The 19,515-nt window shown below is 43.8% G+C and overlaps 1 protein-coding gene across 8 annotated transcripts in view; it reads left to right on the forward strand.

Moving 5' to 3' along the window:
• FLNA (filamin A) overlaps positions 1-19,515 on the forward strand; it is a 1,106,834-nt gene that overhangs the window by 803,833 nt on the left and 283,486 nt on the right. For all 8 annotated transcript variants that reach the window (XM_044080337.1, XM_044080332.1, XM_044080334.1 and 5 more), the window contains 2 exons: positions 8,777-8,917; positions 9,062-9,190. In XM_044080337.1, coding sequence (XP_043936272.1) covers positions 8,777-8,917; positions 9,062-9,190 — 270 coding nt within the window. The remainder of the gene's footprint in view (positions 1-8,776; positions 8,918-9,061; positions 9,191-19,515) is intronic.

Consider the following 19,515-nt stretch of genomic DNA (forward strand, 5'->3'; position numbering starts at 1 on the left):
TTTGGGGAAACCTTGCATACCATGAGGGAACATTTCCACTGGGAGAGCCAAGATTATTCTGAGTCTAGGAAAAGGCTCAGGGACTGCCTTTTACTCCCTCAACACAGGCCCCTAGCTATTCCGCCTGTTAGATATTGTAGATGCATTTTCAGAGTCCAGTCTGACTCCTGACTCTTTACCTCCAGCTCCTGTTAAGTCAGATGGGTACTATAGGGTGCCTGACTCATAAATTCCTTTTCAAGAACCCTGCTGCTGACCCAGAAACTATTTCTCAGGGTCCCAAAGGGGTCAAGGCATCCACTGCAAAAAACCCTACTCCCTCAGACAGGGATTCTAGGGCATTAGACAGATGGGGGGAAAAAGATCCTCTGCTACCTTGGCTATAAGGGCTTTAAATTGTGAATTTCATATGCTCAAATAATATATCATGTCACTCCTTAAACAGAAAATGTTAAATTCTGAAGGTGCAGAAAACAAAAATGCTGTATTTACTGCACGCAGCTGAGCAAGTTGGAAAGCATACTTTGCAATGTGGCTTTGATTCTTTGGAGGCCTCCTGTCACTGGTTCTGTCATTAGGAGACATGCTTGGTTAAAGGAACAAAATTTACCAGATCATGTTGAAGCAAAATTATTAGATGCTCCATTACAGCATGATATGTTTGGTGTTGAAGCAGAAGAGGTGTTAAAGAAAATGGAGGACAAAGCTAAATCTATGCAAACGGTCAAGGATTTCTTACAGGTGTAGCTTCTAAGATTTAGCAGACACTGGCCTACAAAGAATTGGTCCTTTCCAGTGTCAGACACAAAGGGGCAGATACAGATGCCCAAGAGGCAGATCCCAGCCCCAAGGACCATACAGGTCTAAACAATGGGGTGCTTCTACCCCCAAAAGTGGAGAAGACAAATCACAGCCTTACAGGAAACTGTCCCAATGACTTCCCCCTGCCTGCGCCAAGCACTTGTCTTCTGGCAGCACCTTTAGGGGGAAAACTAGCACTTTCTCAATTGGCACATCATAACCAAGGACAAATGGGTCTTGGGACAGTGTCACAGGGCTACAAGTTGCCCTTTCATGCCCTGCCAAGGGCAAACTGTTGGCCAGACCTACCAAAAAACCAATGGGCAGAGGCACAAAAACAAGTCTTATCCATCAGACAGGGCCATTCAAGTACCAGGACAAGGGTTTTATTAGACTATTCCTGGTACCCAGAAAGGACAAAGCCTGGAGGCCAATACTGGATCTATCCTATTCTAAACACATCTGGATATACCAAAATTCAAAATGTTGACCTTACAGCAGCATCTGCCCATGCTGGGCAAGAAGGCTTGGCTTGTGACTTTAGACCTAAGAGGCATATCTGCATGTCCCAATCAGACAATCGTGCAGAATATACCTCCGATTCAAAGCTGGCTCAATGCGCTACCAATTCTCTGCACTACCCTTTGGCTTATCTACTGCGCCCAGGGTCTTCACAAAGTGCCTGGCACCAGTAATTGCATTCTGCAGACAGAGGAATACAAATATATCCTTAATTGGACGACTGGCTCATACAAGCAGAGAACAAGGACATTCTACTACAGCATCTGGCATTTGTAAAGAGGTTACTACCATGCCAAGAGATTACTACCATGCCTAGGGTACACAGTCAACGAACAAAAATCAAAACTAATACCCTCTCGAGGTAGTAATCTTGGGTGCAAGCTTAAATACAACTGCCCAGATGGCTCATCTCACACCAGACAAAGGCAACTGACTACCCATTTCAAAATGTTGGCAACAAAGGCCCAGTTATCTGCAAGAAAAATTCTGCAGGTTTTGGGCTTCATGGCATCCTGCATTCTATTAATTCCATATGCAAGACTGCATATGAGGAAACTTCAGTGGTACCTAAAAAGTGTTTGGACTCAGCATTGACACAGCCTGGAAACAATTACACTAATTCCCTGCCTGCAACAGGAGTTTCGATGGTGGGCGAAGGCCTATCACCAGAACAAGGGACAGCCTTTCACCTTACCCCCCCCCCCAGCCAGGCAGACATTGACAATGGATGCATCAGATTATACCTGGGGGGGCACACATGGCAGGAAGATGTATTCAAGGCACATGGTCCGCCAACCAAATGCATCTACATATCAATCAAAAAGATGCTAGCTGTTCAGAATGCTCTGACTGCCCCTCAAGGACCTACTTCATCTGGGACAACTACTGATGGTCATGTGGTATATAAACAAGCAGGGAGGCACTCATTCTTACCCCCTCTGCAGACTAGCCATGACTTTGTGGGACACAGCATTGACTTACCAAGTACATCTGCGGGCACAATTCCTGCCAGGAAAGAAAAATACTCTGGCAAACTAAGCAGAAACCTCATGGATCCCCATGAGTGGAAATTGGATCCACAAATCTTCAACATAACAAGGAAATGGGGATGCCCAGACATAGACCAATTTGCCTCTCCTCACAACTGCCAACTAAAGAGATTCTTCACAAGGACTTATCACAGACAAGCATGGAAAGTGGATGCCCTATCTTTCAGCTGGAAACACTTAACAGTATATGACTTTCCTCCACTGCCACTCCTCTCCAAGGTACTCCTAAAGGTCAGACAAGAGAGGTCAGACAAGAGAAGCCAAAAATTATGCTGATTGCCCCAGACTGGCCCTGCCAGTACTGGTATCCAATCCTAGGGAGCTTGTCTCAGTGCCCAGCCTGGACCCTACCTCAAATACCTCACCTACTGTCCCAACAAAACAATCAGATCCTGCACAACCAACTAAAGACCTTAAATCTGGCTGCATGGCGGATAATTTAGTCCTACAAAACACACCCCTTACTAAAGCGGTGATGGATGTAATTTGGAGGCCAGGAGACCTAGAAAATCATATGCTGAAAAATGGAAGAGATTCTGTGCCTGGAACCAGGCACAAGGAATTGACACAGCAGTACCAAGTATTCCTCAGATTTTGCAATACTTAACTGAGATGCTGGACAAAGGCCCATCATTTTCATCAATTAAAATTCATGCCTCTGCCATTTCGGCTCATTACAATACAGAGCCACCAATCTTTTCTCATCCTTTAAGGCAATACCTCAGAGGAGCCAAAAATGCAGGGAGATCACCAATACCTGCATGGGACCTCAACTATGTTTTGGAAAAACTCACTCTGCCCCCTTTTGAACCAGCTGCTACAGCTGACAATTTTTTTTTATCTTGGAAAACAGCTCTGCTCCTGGCAATAACCTCTGCAAGACGAGTCTCAGAGCTACAGGCACTCATGGCTGTGGAACCTTTTTTATATCCAGACAGGGTTTCTCTGAGAACAAACCTGACTTATGCCTAAGGTAGTGCTCAGTGTGGCCCTTAACCAAACTATTCATCTGCCAACTTTTTATCCAAACCCACAGAATAAGGGGGAGAATTCTGCATTCTTTGGACATGCACAGACAGCTATGTTTCTACTTGAACAGAACCAAAGCTCAGAAAAACTGAACAATTACTAGTGGCATATGCTGCAGGATCACAAGGAAAGGCCATCTCAAAGCAGACTATATCAAAGCGGATAGGCCACTGCATTTGTTTATGCTATTCACAACATGGCAAGCCAGTGCCTGAGGGCATTAGGCCACATTCTACCAGAGCAGCAGCCACTTCAGCCTTCCTCAGGGGAGTACCAACCAAAGACATTTTAGAGGCTGCTACCTGGAATTCAGTGCACACCTTTACAAAGCACTAGCACTTACCACTCTGCTCTAAATCCAGGGCAGGCTTTGCCACTGCAGTTCTGCAGGGCCTCGTAGCCGCTCCTAATCCTATTTATCTCCAGCCTCCCAACCATAGCTTTGGGATTTGATCCAAGTGTAATGACTGCAACGGTGAAACACGAAGTACATAGTACAGTTCTGTACACTTACCATAAATGTAGATGTATGTAGTGTATTCACTGTTGCAGTCCAGGTTTACCCTCCCACCATCCCCCATCTCTTTTTGCTGGAACTTACTTAGCTGCTCTTATCTAATCTATACAACCTTTGTGGTGTATTTGCTTGTAGATGAAGGTATTATATATTTTGGTGCATGCATATTTTATTGGCAAATTGTTTTAGCCTTCCCTTTTTGGGGGCACCTGACATCTGGGGCAAGAAAAACTGAAGAAAATGGCATCTGCTTCATCTTTTATACCCCTGGCACACTGACGGGGAAGAGGTGACAGCAACTGACACCAGACCTAGACTTTGTAATTCAGGCTGACTGAGGGTAGCCTGCCAGCAGAATAACCTAAGTGTAATGACTGCAACAGTGAATACACTCTAACATCTACATTTCTGGTAAGTGTACACAACTGTACTTGTTTACGCTAAAACAGATGTCTCATTGTGCTTTTTATGGTTATTTTTGGTTTCAAGTGGTTTATTGCATATTGGAACATTATTTTGCTAGCTTCGTATGTTTATTTGCTTCCAGATGACGCCTGTTGGCCTGAATGGGGTGATTCAGTATCTTGGCTTCTTTGACTCTTGCCACTTTTGAAAAGGGGATGCTTCATGCTGTAGCTGAATGAGTTGGTGTGGAGGACCCTAGTGAAGTTTATATCAGCAGTGTTGCCTATCTAAATTTCTTCTGTAGCAAGAGTGGCAGCTTTGGCATGCTGTGCTTTTGACGTGTGCATGTTATATTATCTAGCAGGTACCAAAACAGTACTATCCTCCTGCTCTTACCCTGGGGTTTGTAGCCCTTTTGCACATTGTTTTAACGTCCCTTTTTCTAATTAATCAATAACCTTTTGTGGAAGAATGTAATTTAAAATCCCACTTGATTATTGCGGGTTTGCTAGATCAAAGTTTTTAACTTCATTGGTACTAGATGAGCCAGGATGGGTAGGAGGCACCTGTTTTCAGGTCCATCTATCCTAGAGAGGAAGTCAGTCCAGTTGCAGGAATGCCATGTTGCACATTGTAGGGTAGATGAGCACTACTGCATGTTGTATGTGTAAGGAATAAGTACGTGCACTACACTTTGTAGTGGGTGTTTAGCCAGTCTTCATAGTAGGGAAACGTATTAAGGGGACATAAACCCTGTAAACCCTACAGCCCCTGAGGTGTGCATCCAAGGTGAGATTATGCAAGACCATCGGATGGGCTTTAGTCTGCATTCTGAAGTGCTTCAGGCAGAGTTTCAGGTCTACCTGGTGAAGTGCAGTAGTGACTAAATCCCCACTTGAGATTCATTGTTCAAACTGCTGTGAATCCTGGGTCAGTACTTCACTGCTTCAAGGTCAGACCTACCACTGCACACACGTTCTGGTTGACCTGCTGTTTGAACATTGTATTCAGATGTCTGCGCTTGTGATATACCTCCAAGCAAGTTGCTTTCCTTTTTGGGGACTGATTTGCAAATGTTGAACTGCAAAATATTTCCAAGACTTGGTCTACATACTTGGAGACTTTTTCCTCTAGTACTTGCACTCTAGTATTCAGTCTGCTTGTCAGTACCCATCTTGACAAAGGTCTGGAGTCTTAGTCTCTGAAACCTTCCTTCACCACCTTTGTCTCCATCTTGATACCTAGATGAAGAGAGAGTGGTTCAAGATTCTCTTTGCACTTAGCAACCAGCGTGCAATCTGGGACAAAGACTGACACTAAAGATGACTTGGTGTACCCTAACCTCGTCATGGAGGCTGTTTGAAGCAGTGGTCATTGCTGGCTTTTTTGTAGTCCTTATTTGGAAGACTAACTGTATGCTCGTGGAAGCACTGGTCTTAAGGACATGTATTCTTTCAGAAGCAGGCCTTGCTTCAAGACGTGTTGATGTAGTCTCATTGGCTCTTCAGTAATCCCATGGATAAAACTGTATCAAAGATCTGTGCAGACTGGTGGTCTCTGCACTGAAGATCATTTTATTCCTGGTTTTAATTTTATGCCGGAAGCAAGAGTCCTTAAGATTAAGGAGAGATTTCAGACCAAGAGGAGTTGCTTAAAAAATTTAGGCTGGAACTCTGTTTTTCAGAGGCTACTTGCCATGCACAGGCACAAGCTTTAATTCTGAACGCTATTGAAATTCACATTGGTGGGTTACTTGGCAAAGGTAATAAAGGCTTTCTGTAAAGTCTTGAGTACATATTCTGCAGGATATTTTAACCTGTTGTGTCTGTGGTTAGAATGGCTTTTTATAGGCATATGTGCCAGGCCATTTTTGACATTCTCCTACAGCAGGGAAATATTTGGCTACTTTAAATGTGTTTATATTCATTACACTGAGCGTCCAAACTGGGCTGATGTAGATTTTGGCACCTGTCTTAAAGGGCCTCATGACTTGCCTCCTCCACCCATGTTACCCGGGAATGTAAAAGGGGACCTACCAGCTAAGGCAAAAACTGACTGGGTACCTAACTGCAGCACCTCACTACCAGGCCTACTTATTGCCTTTCTGTTATAGGTTCCCCTCTCGTACTCCTTGTCTAGAATGAAAAGGGGTCTGGGCAAAGACTAGAGCATTAGAACTGATCCTTTAGTCATATAAAGGATTTACTTGTGTGCTGTGTAAGTACCTGCTAGATGAGCTGATAATGGAAGTTGCAATAAACACAGTTTGGGAAGACTTTGTGGAGGAGATTAAGCTACATTTGCCAGGTTGGTATCCTGTGAAGACTTTGTCTGTTTTAAGGCTTGCCAATACTTTGTTGCCTTCAGCCTCGAGGTAAACCACCTGTGCTTAGGACTGCATGAAGCCTGGCTTAAGAACATGGCTCAGGATGAAAAGTCGTGAAAGGTACTTGCTGAAATGGTAGATTTGCAATATTTTTCCAACTGGTAGATATGCTGCACTTGCACTCTACAGACTTGCAGTTTGTGGCCTGCATCTTGCTTATACAAGTTATAAGAATAGGTTTATAGGGGCCACATTTTAGCTAGGGATGTGCAGGAACAGGGTAGGGATATCCACAGAACAGCCTGGAATCTATTGCTTGACCAAGCCACATGGCTTCATGATGTGAAGGCTGCAGCATTGATGTCTTGGGCTTGAATGTGTTGTGACTTTGCTTATTGTCAGCACATCAGATGAGGCAGGTGCCCATCCCCTCGTGTTTGACTTTGGTTAGAACTCAACATGCCTAGAAATCTAGTTTTTCTTGTAGAGTAGAAAAGCAGCAGGTAACTTTTCCCATATGCCTCGCTTCATTTAAAAGCTTGAATTTAAACCTTCTAGTATAACTGTCTAACTTGGAAGTGAGGACAAATGGCTGTTGCACATGGTTTGTTTCCTAGATGCAAGAATGTGTCAACCCCTAACTGTATCACCAGCTACTAAAAATTGCTGTTTCAGTTAAGCTGTTGTGTGACTTGTGTGAAGATAACTCTCTAGACATACCATTGGTCTAAACTGGTGCTGTATAAAGTTAGGGATGTCTGTTCTGGCTTTGCTTTTTACTGCCATAATTTTAGTTGCAGTAAAGGAAAATTAGTGATGGTGACACTAGCTCTCATGGCTGGTAGTGTTCTGACATACCTCAAGTGTACCTCATTACGAGGAACGTACCTCATTTGGGGTTTTAAAGTTCATGGTCCACATTGAAAGACTCTCACATTCAGTGTTAGGATTTTTTTTTAAGTGAAACTAATGGTAAATAGAAATGTCATATTAATTCATTAAAAGATCTTTAAGTAAAACCAGCATATTTTAACCATCCTATGGCCTTCCTAGGTGGAGTAGTTAGTAAGCCATTACTATGTGTTCCATATTTTGCCCATTTGTTCCACATTGAGGGCAAGTGTTCTTCATTTTGGAAATGGAAGGTTGAGAGCTATGTCTTCTGAAGAGACAGCATTTGCAAAAGTTACTGTTTTGAAAGTAATCTTTTATGCAGTATATCTGTGCATCAATCTGCTGCCATAATTAGCTGCCCAAGAATGAAGTCTTCAGCAGATGTAGTCAGCTGTAGGTAGTCTGGCTTTGTGATTTGGTGTGCATTTAAAGGGATCGACATGATTGCTGTAGTAAAGGTGTGTGGTTATATGCCCACTGATTCATTAGTCATTGGATATGTGAATGTTGCCTGTATGGTTTCGGACAGTGGCTACGAATTCTCAATGCCTTATTGTGGGAGGAACTCTTCAGCCATTCTACATTTCGTTTCTACTTGCTGAGGTATACTGGATGCACTAAAGCTGGAAAATGTGTATGCCAATTGTCACTTTTTGCTTCTGAGGCTGGGGAAACCTGCTGGAGTCCTTTAACTTGGTACAACGCTTTCAATTTGTGGTATAGTGCCTTTTTACAAGTTTGTTTAGCATGTACAAGTAGATCATGTATGGGGAATTTTTTAACTTCGTTCTGTTTGTGTTTTTAGTTGGAATGCAGCCTTGGATTCCTTTTTTCAGGAAGTACAATGGCAATTTACAGGTTTACATTTAAAAGTATACAAGCATTTTAAAGCGTTGCTGTTTTCAGAATTGGTTACCAGTAGTGTCTATCGGTGACTGGGGGGGGTTTAGGCTGTATGATTTGTAGATGCATCTGCATTTGTTGGAAGACTGATCTGAAGAGGTCAGGAAGCTGAAATTTTGAATGCATTTAAAAATTGACTACATACATAGAAATGCAACTATGGCTTGGCACAGAACTCTTTGACGTAGTGAACAGTTCGTCCTTGCCATTGTCTGCTTTTCTTCGGCAGTAGCAAGTACGTTTGTAATGGTGTCTTACAAATGGTCAGACTGTTGTAGAGAGCACTGAAACTAGGTTTGTACTGCATTTTGTACTTTTCTGTTTATACAGGAGAGGTGTCCATGCCATCTGGAAAAGTTGCAAAACCAGACATAACAGACAACAAGGATGGTACAGTTACTGTAAGGTATGCCCCAACAGAAGCAGGTCTTCATGAAATGGGCATAAAGTATGACGGAGTACATATCCCAGGTACAGAGGGTTTTAATTTGCCTTTTTAACTAAAATAACTACAGTGCCCAGAACCTTTCTGTAAAGCTTGAGCATAATTTCGGACATTACCCCAGATGAGATGCTCTTCTAGCAGTGCTAACTTACCTGGTTCTGTTTTTACAGGAAGTCCTCTGCAGTTCTTTGTGGACTATGTCAACAGTGGTAATGTGACTGCATATGGGCCAGGACTGATCCACGGCACAGTCAACAAGCCAGCAGTGTTTACAGTGGATACAAAGGATGCAGGTGAAGGTGAGTGAGATGTTTTGTGCAAGGCACGCACTTCACAAGAGTGCTTTTCTTGGGAAATGATCCTGTGTAGACACTTGTGTAGTTAATAGCACTGTTTCTGTGCTAGTTTTGTTCCTTCTTGAGGGCCACTTGGTCTTTAAAGTTTCATATTTAGTAAAATATCTTCAGTCAGTAAAATTTCAGACAGAGGTTAGTTGCAAAGCAGTGGCTTCTTTCCTTCCTACTTCAGGCCATTGGCTACTGAGCATCAAGAAGTACAAGTTTGCTTAGTGTTTTGTCACTTTTCTGATGGGAGTCCCTGCAATGGAGTTCTATAAAAGCAATTCATTTTACTCTGTTTTTAATTTAATTTTGAGGAGAGTGAGATGTGGCAGATAAAAGCCAGGTGGTTAATCAGATGAGTTATGTAATTATCACAAGGGTTGTTGGAAGTAGAAGACTGTCTTGCTGACGTCTGTGCAGTCGTTCAGACAGTATCTTCAAAAGTGAGGAGTGCTTCCAGGGAGTACAATTTTACTCCTAGCATTAAACATCAGTACCTTGAGTTTATCTAGATTTTATTTTGGGAGGTTGATTTTTTTGACATTTGCTTAAAGGTACAATAGGGGTGGCTAATGCCTTTGCTGGTATCCAAAAGCCTAGAGACAGGTGCAAACCATCTCTGGCAAAGCAGTGTGGCCTGTGTACCATGTCTTCCCAGGATGTTATTGGATCCCTTTGGACTGACACTAGCAGCTAAGCCAGTTGTCACAACAAAAAGTGATGGACTAACCTCTACCTTGGATAAGGTAGAATGCTGCTTAAGGCTAGGCTTATACCTGCCTTTGACGCAATCTAAGCTTAATCCTGTTGTAGTCGGTGATGTACATCTCATTGTCCCCCACATGGAGGGAGTCATACCAGTACTTGTGGTTGAGTGACTTGACGAATCCTGGCACCTGACAGGCAACTAACCATAACCTGCTCCTTACCTAACCTGGAGAGGGGTAACATCAGTGCTTCTTGCAGCAGTGTCACCTGTGACCAGTACTTTAGGTGTTGTGGTGTAACACCCTATGGGCTTATTTGTTGAGGTGTGTGATGTTTAGTGGCTTTTTGCTTTGTGTAATTGTTTCCCATTTGGGAGGCTTAAGTTACTAGTGAGTACCACTTTTATGTGGGTTTGTCATGTCCTTGTATAGTGTGGGAAGTCTCCTGACAAACCTGTTTTGGCATTAATTTTATTATGTAGGAGGTCTTGCTTCCAATTTCATACTGCAACTATATTCCAAGTATTTTTTGGGAGTAAGTGGCTCAGTATACATGAGAATTGTTGCATTACCTCAGGATGCCCATGTGTATCAGGCTGGCCAGAGATGATGGGGAAAACGCATGTCCACGATTGCAGGTTTTCCTTGTGTTAGGGAAGATGGTGGATTAATTTAACAGGACTGTGCTTGTAGTGCTAAGACTAGGGACATGTACTTTGTGTAGGCTAAAGTTGATCGATCAGTTGTACACTGAGCAGTGTTGCCTTAATTGTTCTAGAGCAGCAGAGAAGCTTGGGTTTCACCAGCTGTTAAGGGAAAAACTGAGCTGCTAGGCTTTTGTGCCTATATAGGGCAGTACTAACTGCCACTGAGTGAAGAGCAGTACGTCGCAAACAGAAGGCTTAAATAGGGGCAAAGAGGTTTAAGCTAATTACCAATTAGGAAAGCGTACTAAGCCTTTCACCAGCAATCCCCAACTTGGACAGGTTAGATCAGTGCACTTCTACCACAAGGGTGCAGAAAAACACCTTAATGTAAAATATCTGGTTTGGCTTGCAGCCCAAGTGTAACAAGACAACGCAAACTACCTGCAACTAACCAAAGGGAGCTAAAATGGAATTTTGGGAGAAACTGGTATTTACTTTACAGTGGAAAGTAAAGACTGTGCAAAGCCAAGTTTGTCAGATGTAGTCTTTGAAATTTGAATCCATTGAAAGGGATGTATGGAATAGAGAGGCCAAACTGTTCAAAAACTGCTTCAGTAGAGTCATGCCACATGGCTCTGGTAGGTAAGTGTGTAAGGTAGTTGAATCATTGTGCCTTTAAGACCATGCTAATATGGAAATGCTAAAATTAGGTTGTGGTTGTAAATGTGACTAAGCATTAGTATGGGAAGGTGGGGATGAAGGCTGGCACTGTGGCAGCTGATGCTCAAATATGGAAATGAGCATCAATGTGAACAGAACACTTAGCATTGTATTCTCAGCTGTTGGGATAAAGGTTCTGATCCAGGCTTGGCATAAAATTTGAGTAGGCTGGTTTGTAGGTTTAATGGGTGGGGTAGTAAAAGGTTTGAGGACGTTTAGTGTTGAGGGAAGTACTTTGAGTATATTTTGCCAGGCATTCTTCCTCTTGCTTAAAATCTCTTCCCAGACTCCACTTCTTGTTTTATAGTGCAATATTTATGTAGCTACTGTATATACTGCCTACAGTGTGTTTGGCCATAGCTGTGTAACTGGAATTAAGGAATGTAGGTGGTGCGGGGAAGCTTCCCACATTTACAGAAGCCATTTTTTGCACTTGTTTTACCTGTAGATTTGGTAATTCATGATCACTTTTTAGGGTTGGATGTTGGGGCAAGCATCGCGAATGGTTTTAACAGGAAATGTAAGTGATGTAGGCCTCTTTCACTGCGTTGAGATTGCTTTATTCCAGTGATATGTCCAGGTTTATTGGAAGGGGTGTCTTTCCTACCAGATTTGTAGAGGTTCCAAAAATGGATTTGGCATAGCTACAGATCCATCATTTTTTGCATGATCAATCTTTTAGAAAGTTAAACATGCATGTTTTGTTCCTCAGTTTGAACAGTAAGGGAATAGCCAAGCTGGTAGATGAATGACATACTGGTGGTTGAGAGACTGCATATAGTGTGCTTGCAAACAACTTCAGGATAAGGACAGGAGGGTATAGTGATGCAGTGTAGTAGTCCTTGAACTTACAAGTGTGCCAAAAAATTTTTCAAAAAAGCTGGAATATTTGAAGCTCTACACTTCTTGCAGATGGAAGAGCAGGGCTGCATACTGCACTCTGCTTCACCTCTATTAGGGGCACCCAAGTCCAAATTTTGGAGTGGAGGGCTGGACAGCGGTCACTTTTTTGTAGATTTACTGAAAGGAAGGGGGGCTAACCTTGAATTCAGGATAGGGCCATTCCTAGTAGAAGGTGCTAGCAGTGGTTAGATTAGCGTAGTCCATCTTTCTGAAGACTGTTGTCCACAGCCTCTTGCTTTGCAACACCAGTGCATAGTTGGTCACCCATCAAGATGGGAGACTCGTTTTTTTAGGAGAGGGCTAATGTAGAATGGTCTGCTTCTAGCTGAGGGGGTAGGGTATTGATGGCTAACTTGGTTCTAGATGGTTGCGTTTAAGGCACTTGACCAAAACCCAGTATGAATTGTGCATGACTGGAGGAGGAGAAACTTGGGTAGGACTATTGTAAAATTTTAGTGTTGTGACCTATAGAGTATGGTCTCTGTATAGCTTGAAGTAAGTGGGAACATTAATACCTTTAACCACAGTACTGCTACTTTACAGTATTCAGAGAACTGAGACAAATGCAGTTTAACTTTTGTCAGGCCACTGTTGAGGTAGTTCTGTAGTTTAAACTTCACATCTACATCTCATACAGTAGTTTATAGTAGGTACCTCCTTGTAATGTTTTGGCCTATTCAGGTACACAAGATATTGGTAGAGTCCCTCCTTGTGTATTGCTTCCTTTCATGGGTTAATGTTATGCCACAAACAATTCCGGTTTACTCCCAACTCTGTTCTGCTAGTTTTGATATGGTGGCTAAATCTTGTTGCGTGTCCAGTCTTTGCATATACTGTACTGTGAAGATGCATAGTTGAACTTCTGACCGCCTAGTGCAGGGTGCAAGCAGAGAAGCCCATAAGTGTCTTTCACCTAGGAACATTTATCAAGAATACATTTTTTGTACTCTGGTAACATTAAGCTTTTAGATGAATTTTGGAACATGCATGTTCTGTTAGTCGTATCTAGCTTTCTTACAGATTTTTTTTGGTTCTTACAAAGCTGTCGTATGTCTTGGAGAGACTGTCCTACTTCCCCAACACCTAAGTGGCCTACTCCTTTGGGCCGGGGCTCAGTAAGCAGGAAAAATACTACTTTAAGTAGTCTTTTGCAAGTGGGTAGGTGTTCTAGTACAGCGGTATTCTGATTAGCATGAAGGGCTTTTTCTACTGGCTACCTTGCTAAGCATTTTCCAGTATGTATTGCACATGCCTGTAATGGTGTGTACTTGGTTTTCTACAGTGACTGCTATTCTGTGGCTATGCACTGCACTACACCCCACCTCACCTCCTCAGGGTAGTGAGCTGACAAAATAAATTTAGTACTCTGCTTATTTTGTGCAGTGTTGCCAAAGAACAGGATGTTCTGTTTTGGATTAACCTTAAATGGGCTATCTTCTGTGACCTACTATACAGAGGCACAGTCAACTAATCCTAAGAAGGGTGGCGAAAGCCAAACACACTCTGGCTAGGCTTGTAAATGCCCTAGGGCAGATGGCCTAGTATCAACCTATGAACCTATTCATTCCAGAAGTTCATTTTAGTAGTTTTACTATGGACAGCTGTCCAAAGTTGGCTTGCTTTGGCAGGCTTTGCCACAAACTCAGTTTTGTAAAAACATGATCACTAACTTGGCACGTGAATGAAGGTGTAATTTTAGGTGGCAAGTTCCTTAGATTTCTGAATATTGGTCAGTCTAACTACTCTCAATGAATAAGTAAAATTGATTGTAGAACTATAGCTTGCCGATACAGAAAACTGCTTTTCTAAAGAAAATGAGATAGGCTCACTCATAGGTGTTCAGAGGATTGGAGCCCTAGGACCTCCATAAGGTCACTGATTCCAGTGAAGGTCTTTTTATTGAAATATTTCTAGAGAACTATTTCCTTAGTTTGGGGGCAAGCTGTAGATGTCCTATTACTCTGTTGCAGTATTCTGTACATATGGGTCTCCTCTTGCTACCAGACTGTTTCGCCAGTATACAAAATATTTCAGTCATTGGTGCATGGGACATCTGACATGGCTAACAGGGCGTGGGCCATGAAAGTGACATCTGCATGCACCAGACCACAGAACTCAGTTGCCGGTCAAACATTGGGTGTTCTGCCTTCCCAGGTGTCTTGATTCTAGAAAAAATCAGATAGTGCCCCATTGGGGAACATTTTCAGTCATTGTTTCTAATGCTTGTTCATGTCATCCAGAAAGGGCAAGTGTAAGCGTAGTCGGGTACTTCACAAGGATGTTTTGTTTAGGTAGGTTGCATGACTACAAGGCCTGCACAGTCTTGCCAGGTGTTTGTGCCCAAAACTCTCTGTAGCCATCTCCACGTGCTTAACTTGTGTTGAGAAAACCAACATCTGAAACTGTCTGTTTAGTGTATAGAAGGTACTGCCAACTTGCCTACCGAACTGCTTAAAAAGGCCAAGACTGTCGGGTCTAAGACTGCTGCTGCGCCTCCTCCATATGACCCTAAGCCTGTGGCTGACTGAAGGCTTGGATTCTGCCACTTTGGATACAGCAGGTACCTATACGGAAGCTGCACAGTCTTGGTCTGAGGGCACATCCATGGAGGCTTTTCAGGTGTTCTGCTGAGGGGGAACCTGCAATTTTTAGGACTGTCAGACCCCTCCATCTCCTTGCAGGTGTCTGACACTAGGCCTTCCACTGTTCAGACACCTGCTAGGCCATCTCTCAAAGAAAAAAAGCATGCATCTCCTGCTCCTGAAAGTACTCTGGATTGGCAGACTTTCAGTCAAAGCCTTTTAATGTCTTTATGGCCTACCACTCCTGGGGCATCACAATTCCTCCTCCAATCCCTGACCCCCAGGCCTCATCCTTCTGAGGGACGATGAAGAATACTCTTCTGAAGAATCCCTTTCATATGCTGGATGCCTTCTTGGCAGCATCTCTGAACCTGGACTCTGCCCCCTGCAGACCTGATAGGAATTTTGCAGTCTCAGTTCCTACGTGCCCTGCTGCAGACCCTGCCACAATTTCCATTTCAACTGACAAGGCTTCAAATTCTGCTTTCCACCACCCTGCTGACAGACTGCAAAACCATGGAGCGCTTGGGCAAGAATCTATACTTCTGCTACTCTGGCTTTCAGAACTGATTCAGACACACATGGCTAAATATTAGTCATCCCTTTTGGAAAAGATTTCCAAGGAATTGTCAAAGTCCCCTGACTTTGCAGCCAAAGCTTAACTGTGTTTCTGAGTTGCCCTTACTTCTTGGGTTATCAAGCACTCTCAAGTGCAGCTGTGATGCTGCTGAAGCCTCAAGCCAGGTCCGCAGCATCTGCCTTAAGAAGGTATTCCTGGCTACGTCTCCAACCACTACCAGATGATGATGGTGGAGCTAAGTTGGTTGATGCTCCTTTAACAATACAGCCTTGTTTAGAGCAAAAGTGGCATACTTAAGGCCTTACAACAAAAGGAGAAAGATGCAGGACCTAAAACGCTCCCTTATTCCAAAATTTCCAGAGGAGTTATCCAGACCAAGCACAATTTATCAGAAAAGTGGCATGCCCTGCTTTCCTGTACTAGGCCTAGATAAACCTCTAGGAAGCAACCCACTCCTACCAGAGGCTGCCCTTTCAAGACAGGGCAGGTACTGTGACCACCTGCCAACCTTGGGAAGTCCCCACTTTCTCCCTCTATCCCTTTCTCAAGTCTCACTGCCTCCCAAGTGTGGAGACTCATCACTTCAGACAAATGTGCCCTTTCTATAATAGATGGGTACATACTCTCTTTAGGGGAAGGAGCCAGGTTATCCCACAGCTCCCCCTATTTACGACCAGTGCTAGACAACCTGATGACTCAAGGCACCATTCAAACAGTTCCACTGTCTGCAGTAGGAAGAGGTTTCTACTCCAGGATTTTCCTGGTCCAAGAAAAGACCCTCCCTGGAGGCCAATTCTGGACCTCTCCTCAACCTCTTCCTTCAGGTACCTAACCTTCTGACTCTCTCCACTCCTACTCCCTCAGAGGTTCATGGCCACCTTGGACATCCATGATGCCTACCTTCACATCCCTAATAAGACCCAGTTTCAGGAAATACCTGAGGTTCACTGTGAAATCTTACTTTCAGTTCTCTGCCTTGCCCTTTGGGCTTGCCATTGCACCCATAGTCTTCACATGTCTGGCTACAGTTATTTGCTTTGGTAGGATAAAAGGAATCCAGATATTCCATTAACTTGGATGACCTGCTTATTCAGGCAGACTGCAAACAGACACTCCTGCAACACTTAAGTTGCCATTACTCTCCTACAGTCTCTGGGATTTCAGATCAATTTCCCAAAATCCCAACTGGAGCCTACACAAGATTGTCTTGGGTTGCAGGATCCATACAGATATGAAAGCCTACCTTCCACCCCAAAATGTGGAAAGCTTGTCACACCTGCTTTTGGTCTTCTACACCACAGAACTGACAGCAAGGCAGTATCTCATGTTACCTTTAGCAAGACTCCATGTGAGGAAACTGCAGTGGTACCTCAGGTCAGTACCGCATTCCCACCCCCTAGAGTATAGGGTTTCCCTCCCACCCTGCCTCAAACAGGAAATACATTGGTGGTTGATTCAGGTGAACCTCCAACCTGGGTCTTCTACAGCCATCTCAACCCAAACAGACCATGCACACAGATGCTTCAGACTTAGGCTGGGGAACAACTCTGGGGCACCTAAAAGTGCAGGGAGTGCGGCCGTTGCCATACAGGAAAGAGTAGGAAAGAGTACATCAATATCTGAGAAATGAGGGTAATATTACTGGCCCTGCAGGCCTTCCAAACCAATTTCCAACCAGAACCCCCTAAAAATCTTTACAGACTACCAAAGTGCTGTGGCATCCCAACAAGCAAGGGGGGACCAAATCTTATTTGCTTTGCAGACTAGCTCTCCTGGTGTGGGAACTGACCACCTCCCAGGGAGTAACCTTACAGGCGGTATTCATTTACAACAGAATTCTCAGGCAGACTCCATCAGCAGATCCATAATGAAGGGGCACGAATGGATGCTACACAGAGATGTCTTCCTGGGCCTGGTCTGACAGTTGGGTACACCTCCAAATAGACCTGTTTGCCTCCTCCACAACAGGCAACTTCCTTCTGCACCAGACTACCAGAAGCACAGGCTATGGTGATAGATGCCTTTTCAATTTCCTGGAAGGGGTTGTTTCTTTATGCATTCCCCCTTCAAAAGTCCTGCTGAAGATTCAGCAGGCCAGACCCAAAATCTTGCTGGTGACTTCCTATAGGCCAAGACAGCATTGGTGGTTCCTCCTATTACAACTATCCAAGGGCAGTCAACACAAGTTGCCCCCCAGAGTGAACCTTCTCGCACAGCACAAGGGATCCCAAATCCACCCACAGTGGCACTTTGCCTCATCCTGAGGGTGATGAGATTCTGATCCCTTTCAGACACCTTTACAATGAAGATGTGCTTGCTGTCCTGCAGGAGGCCAGGAAACCAAATACCAGGAAATCTTACCCAAGTGAGAGATTCTCCATATGGCCTCAAAAGGCAAATTAACCTATTGCAAAGCGAGACTCCTCTAGTACTCACCTGTCTGAACTATTTCAGACAGGGTTCGCATTCTGATCCATTAAGACCCATTTGTGTGCCATTTCTGCATATCTTCCTTCTGGATCCTCCTTGGCTTCCAGACTTCCTGCAAAGCTGTTCCTTAAGGGGTACTTCATCTCAGACCACCGAGAAAATTCTCACCCTCCATGGAACCTGAACTATGTTTTAGAGAAGCTCACCTTCCTCCATTTGAGCCAGCTGTTGAAGCGTCTCTAAAACATTGCACATGAGACTGTCCTAGTGGCCTTGACCTCGGCTAGGAGAGTCAGAGTTGTAAGCCCTCATGGCTATTCCTTCCTTCCTAGTATCCCACACAGGGCTACTCCAGTAACTAACCCTTCATGCCCAAGGTGGTTAATGACCTTTCCTTAAATCAAGCCATCCACCTACCCACCTTCTTCCCTAATCCACAGGGAGACTGAGTACTTCAATCCCTGGATGTGCACAGGCAATGTATCTGCACAATACCAGGTCCATCAGACAGGCTAATCTGCCTCCTTCCACCCCAGGGAAGGCAGTATCTAAACAATTTCATGGCTTTCTAAAGGCATTATCTTTTGCTACAAACACCATGGGAAATCCCTGCAAGGTACTGTCAAAGCACACTCCACCAGAGCAATTACCTCCTCTGGGGCTTTCTTCAGGGGTTTGGACACTTCCACTATACTTGAAGCGGCCATTTGTAATGTTTGGTGAAGGTATGCACAGAAGACCCCATCTCTAGGGCCAGTGCTGGATTTGCCAGGACTAGCCTCCATGGATTCCTGGAGAATTTTAGTAGGCTACCTCCCCCTTCCTCTGAGCTTTGGCACTCACCTGTATGTACAGAATACTGCAACATGGGAATAAAAGGACATAGAAAAGTTGTGTAAAATCTTACCATAATGTCCTCTTCCATTATTCCTTCCCACCCACCTACCCCTCCTGGTATACGGCAATTCTCTTTTTGGATGGAACAGGGCTGGCATTACCCTTAGAAGGGTTGGTTCCAACTGGGGCGCTCATTTCTGAGGGTTGGTGCATGCAGACGTTACTTATGGCCCACACTCTGCCACATCAGACGTCCCACATACCATACAGTGACTGAAATCTTGTATAGTGGCTTAGATGTTTGGGTAGCAAAAGGAAAAAACCCATATGTACAGAATACTGCAACATGGAAGAGGACATCTATGGTTAGTGTAAGATTTTTACACTTTTGTATGGTCACCTCAATGCATTATTGTATTCTTGTATGTTATGATTGGCTTGTTGCCTAGATTGCTCTTGGATTATGTTTTGAAGGTTTATTCTGGTGGTTAAATGTTAAGCACTTGAATGAGCTGTTTTTACTTCTGTTTCAAGCTTGCAATTTTAAGGATGCCGTCTTGGAAGTCTGAAGCCCTCAGTTTGGTGGAAGGGTGTTTGTACTATGCAGTGTAGTAGCATAACCTGGTTTGGAAAATTACTTTACTTTTCTAGTGACATGGCTGGATTTTCTTTTTAACCCCTGCCCCAGCACTTGCCAGTTAACTTTGAGAGCAGATTGACCCATTTTGTCTTTGCCTGGAGTGCAATACTGTTATGGGGGGATATTCAGGTGGACATTCTCTGTGGTGGCTGATCACATAGCCAAAGGCTGTGCCTTTTCCTTTTATGTGCATATCCATGCATGCTTTCCATAAGGCTACTGTACCTCAGCAGAACT

This window comes from Protopterus annectens, chromosome 8.part0 (genome assembly GCF_019279795.1).
Source record: "Protopterus annectens isolate FY-2018-M chromosome 8.part0, PAN1.0, whole genome shotgun sequence".
NCBI lineage: Eukaryota > Metazoa > Chordata > Ceratodontiformes > Protopteridae > Protopterus > Protopterus annectens.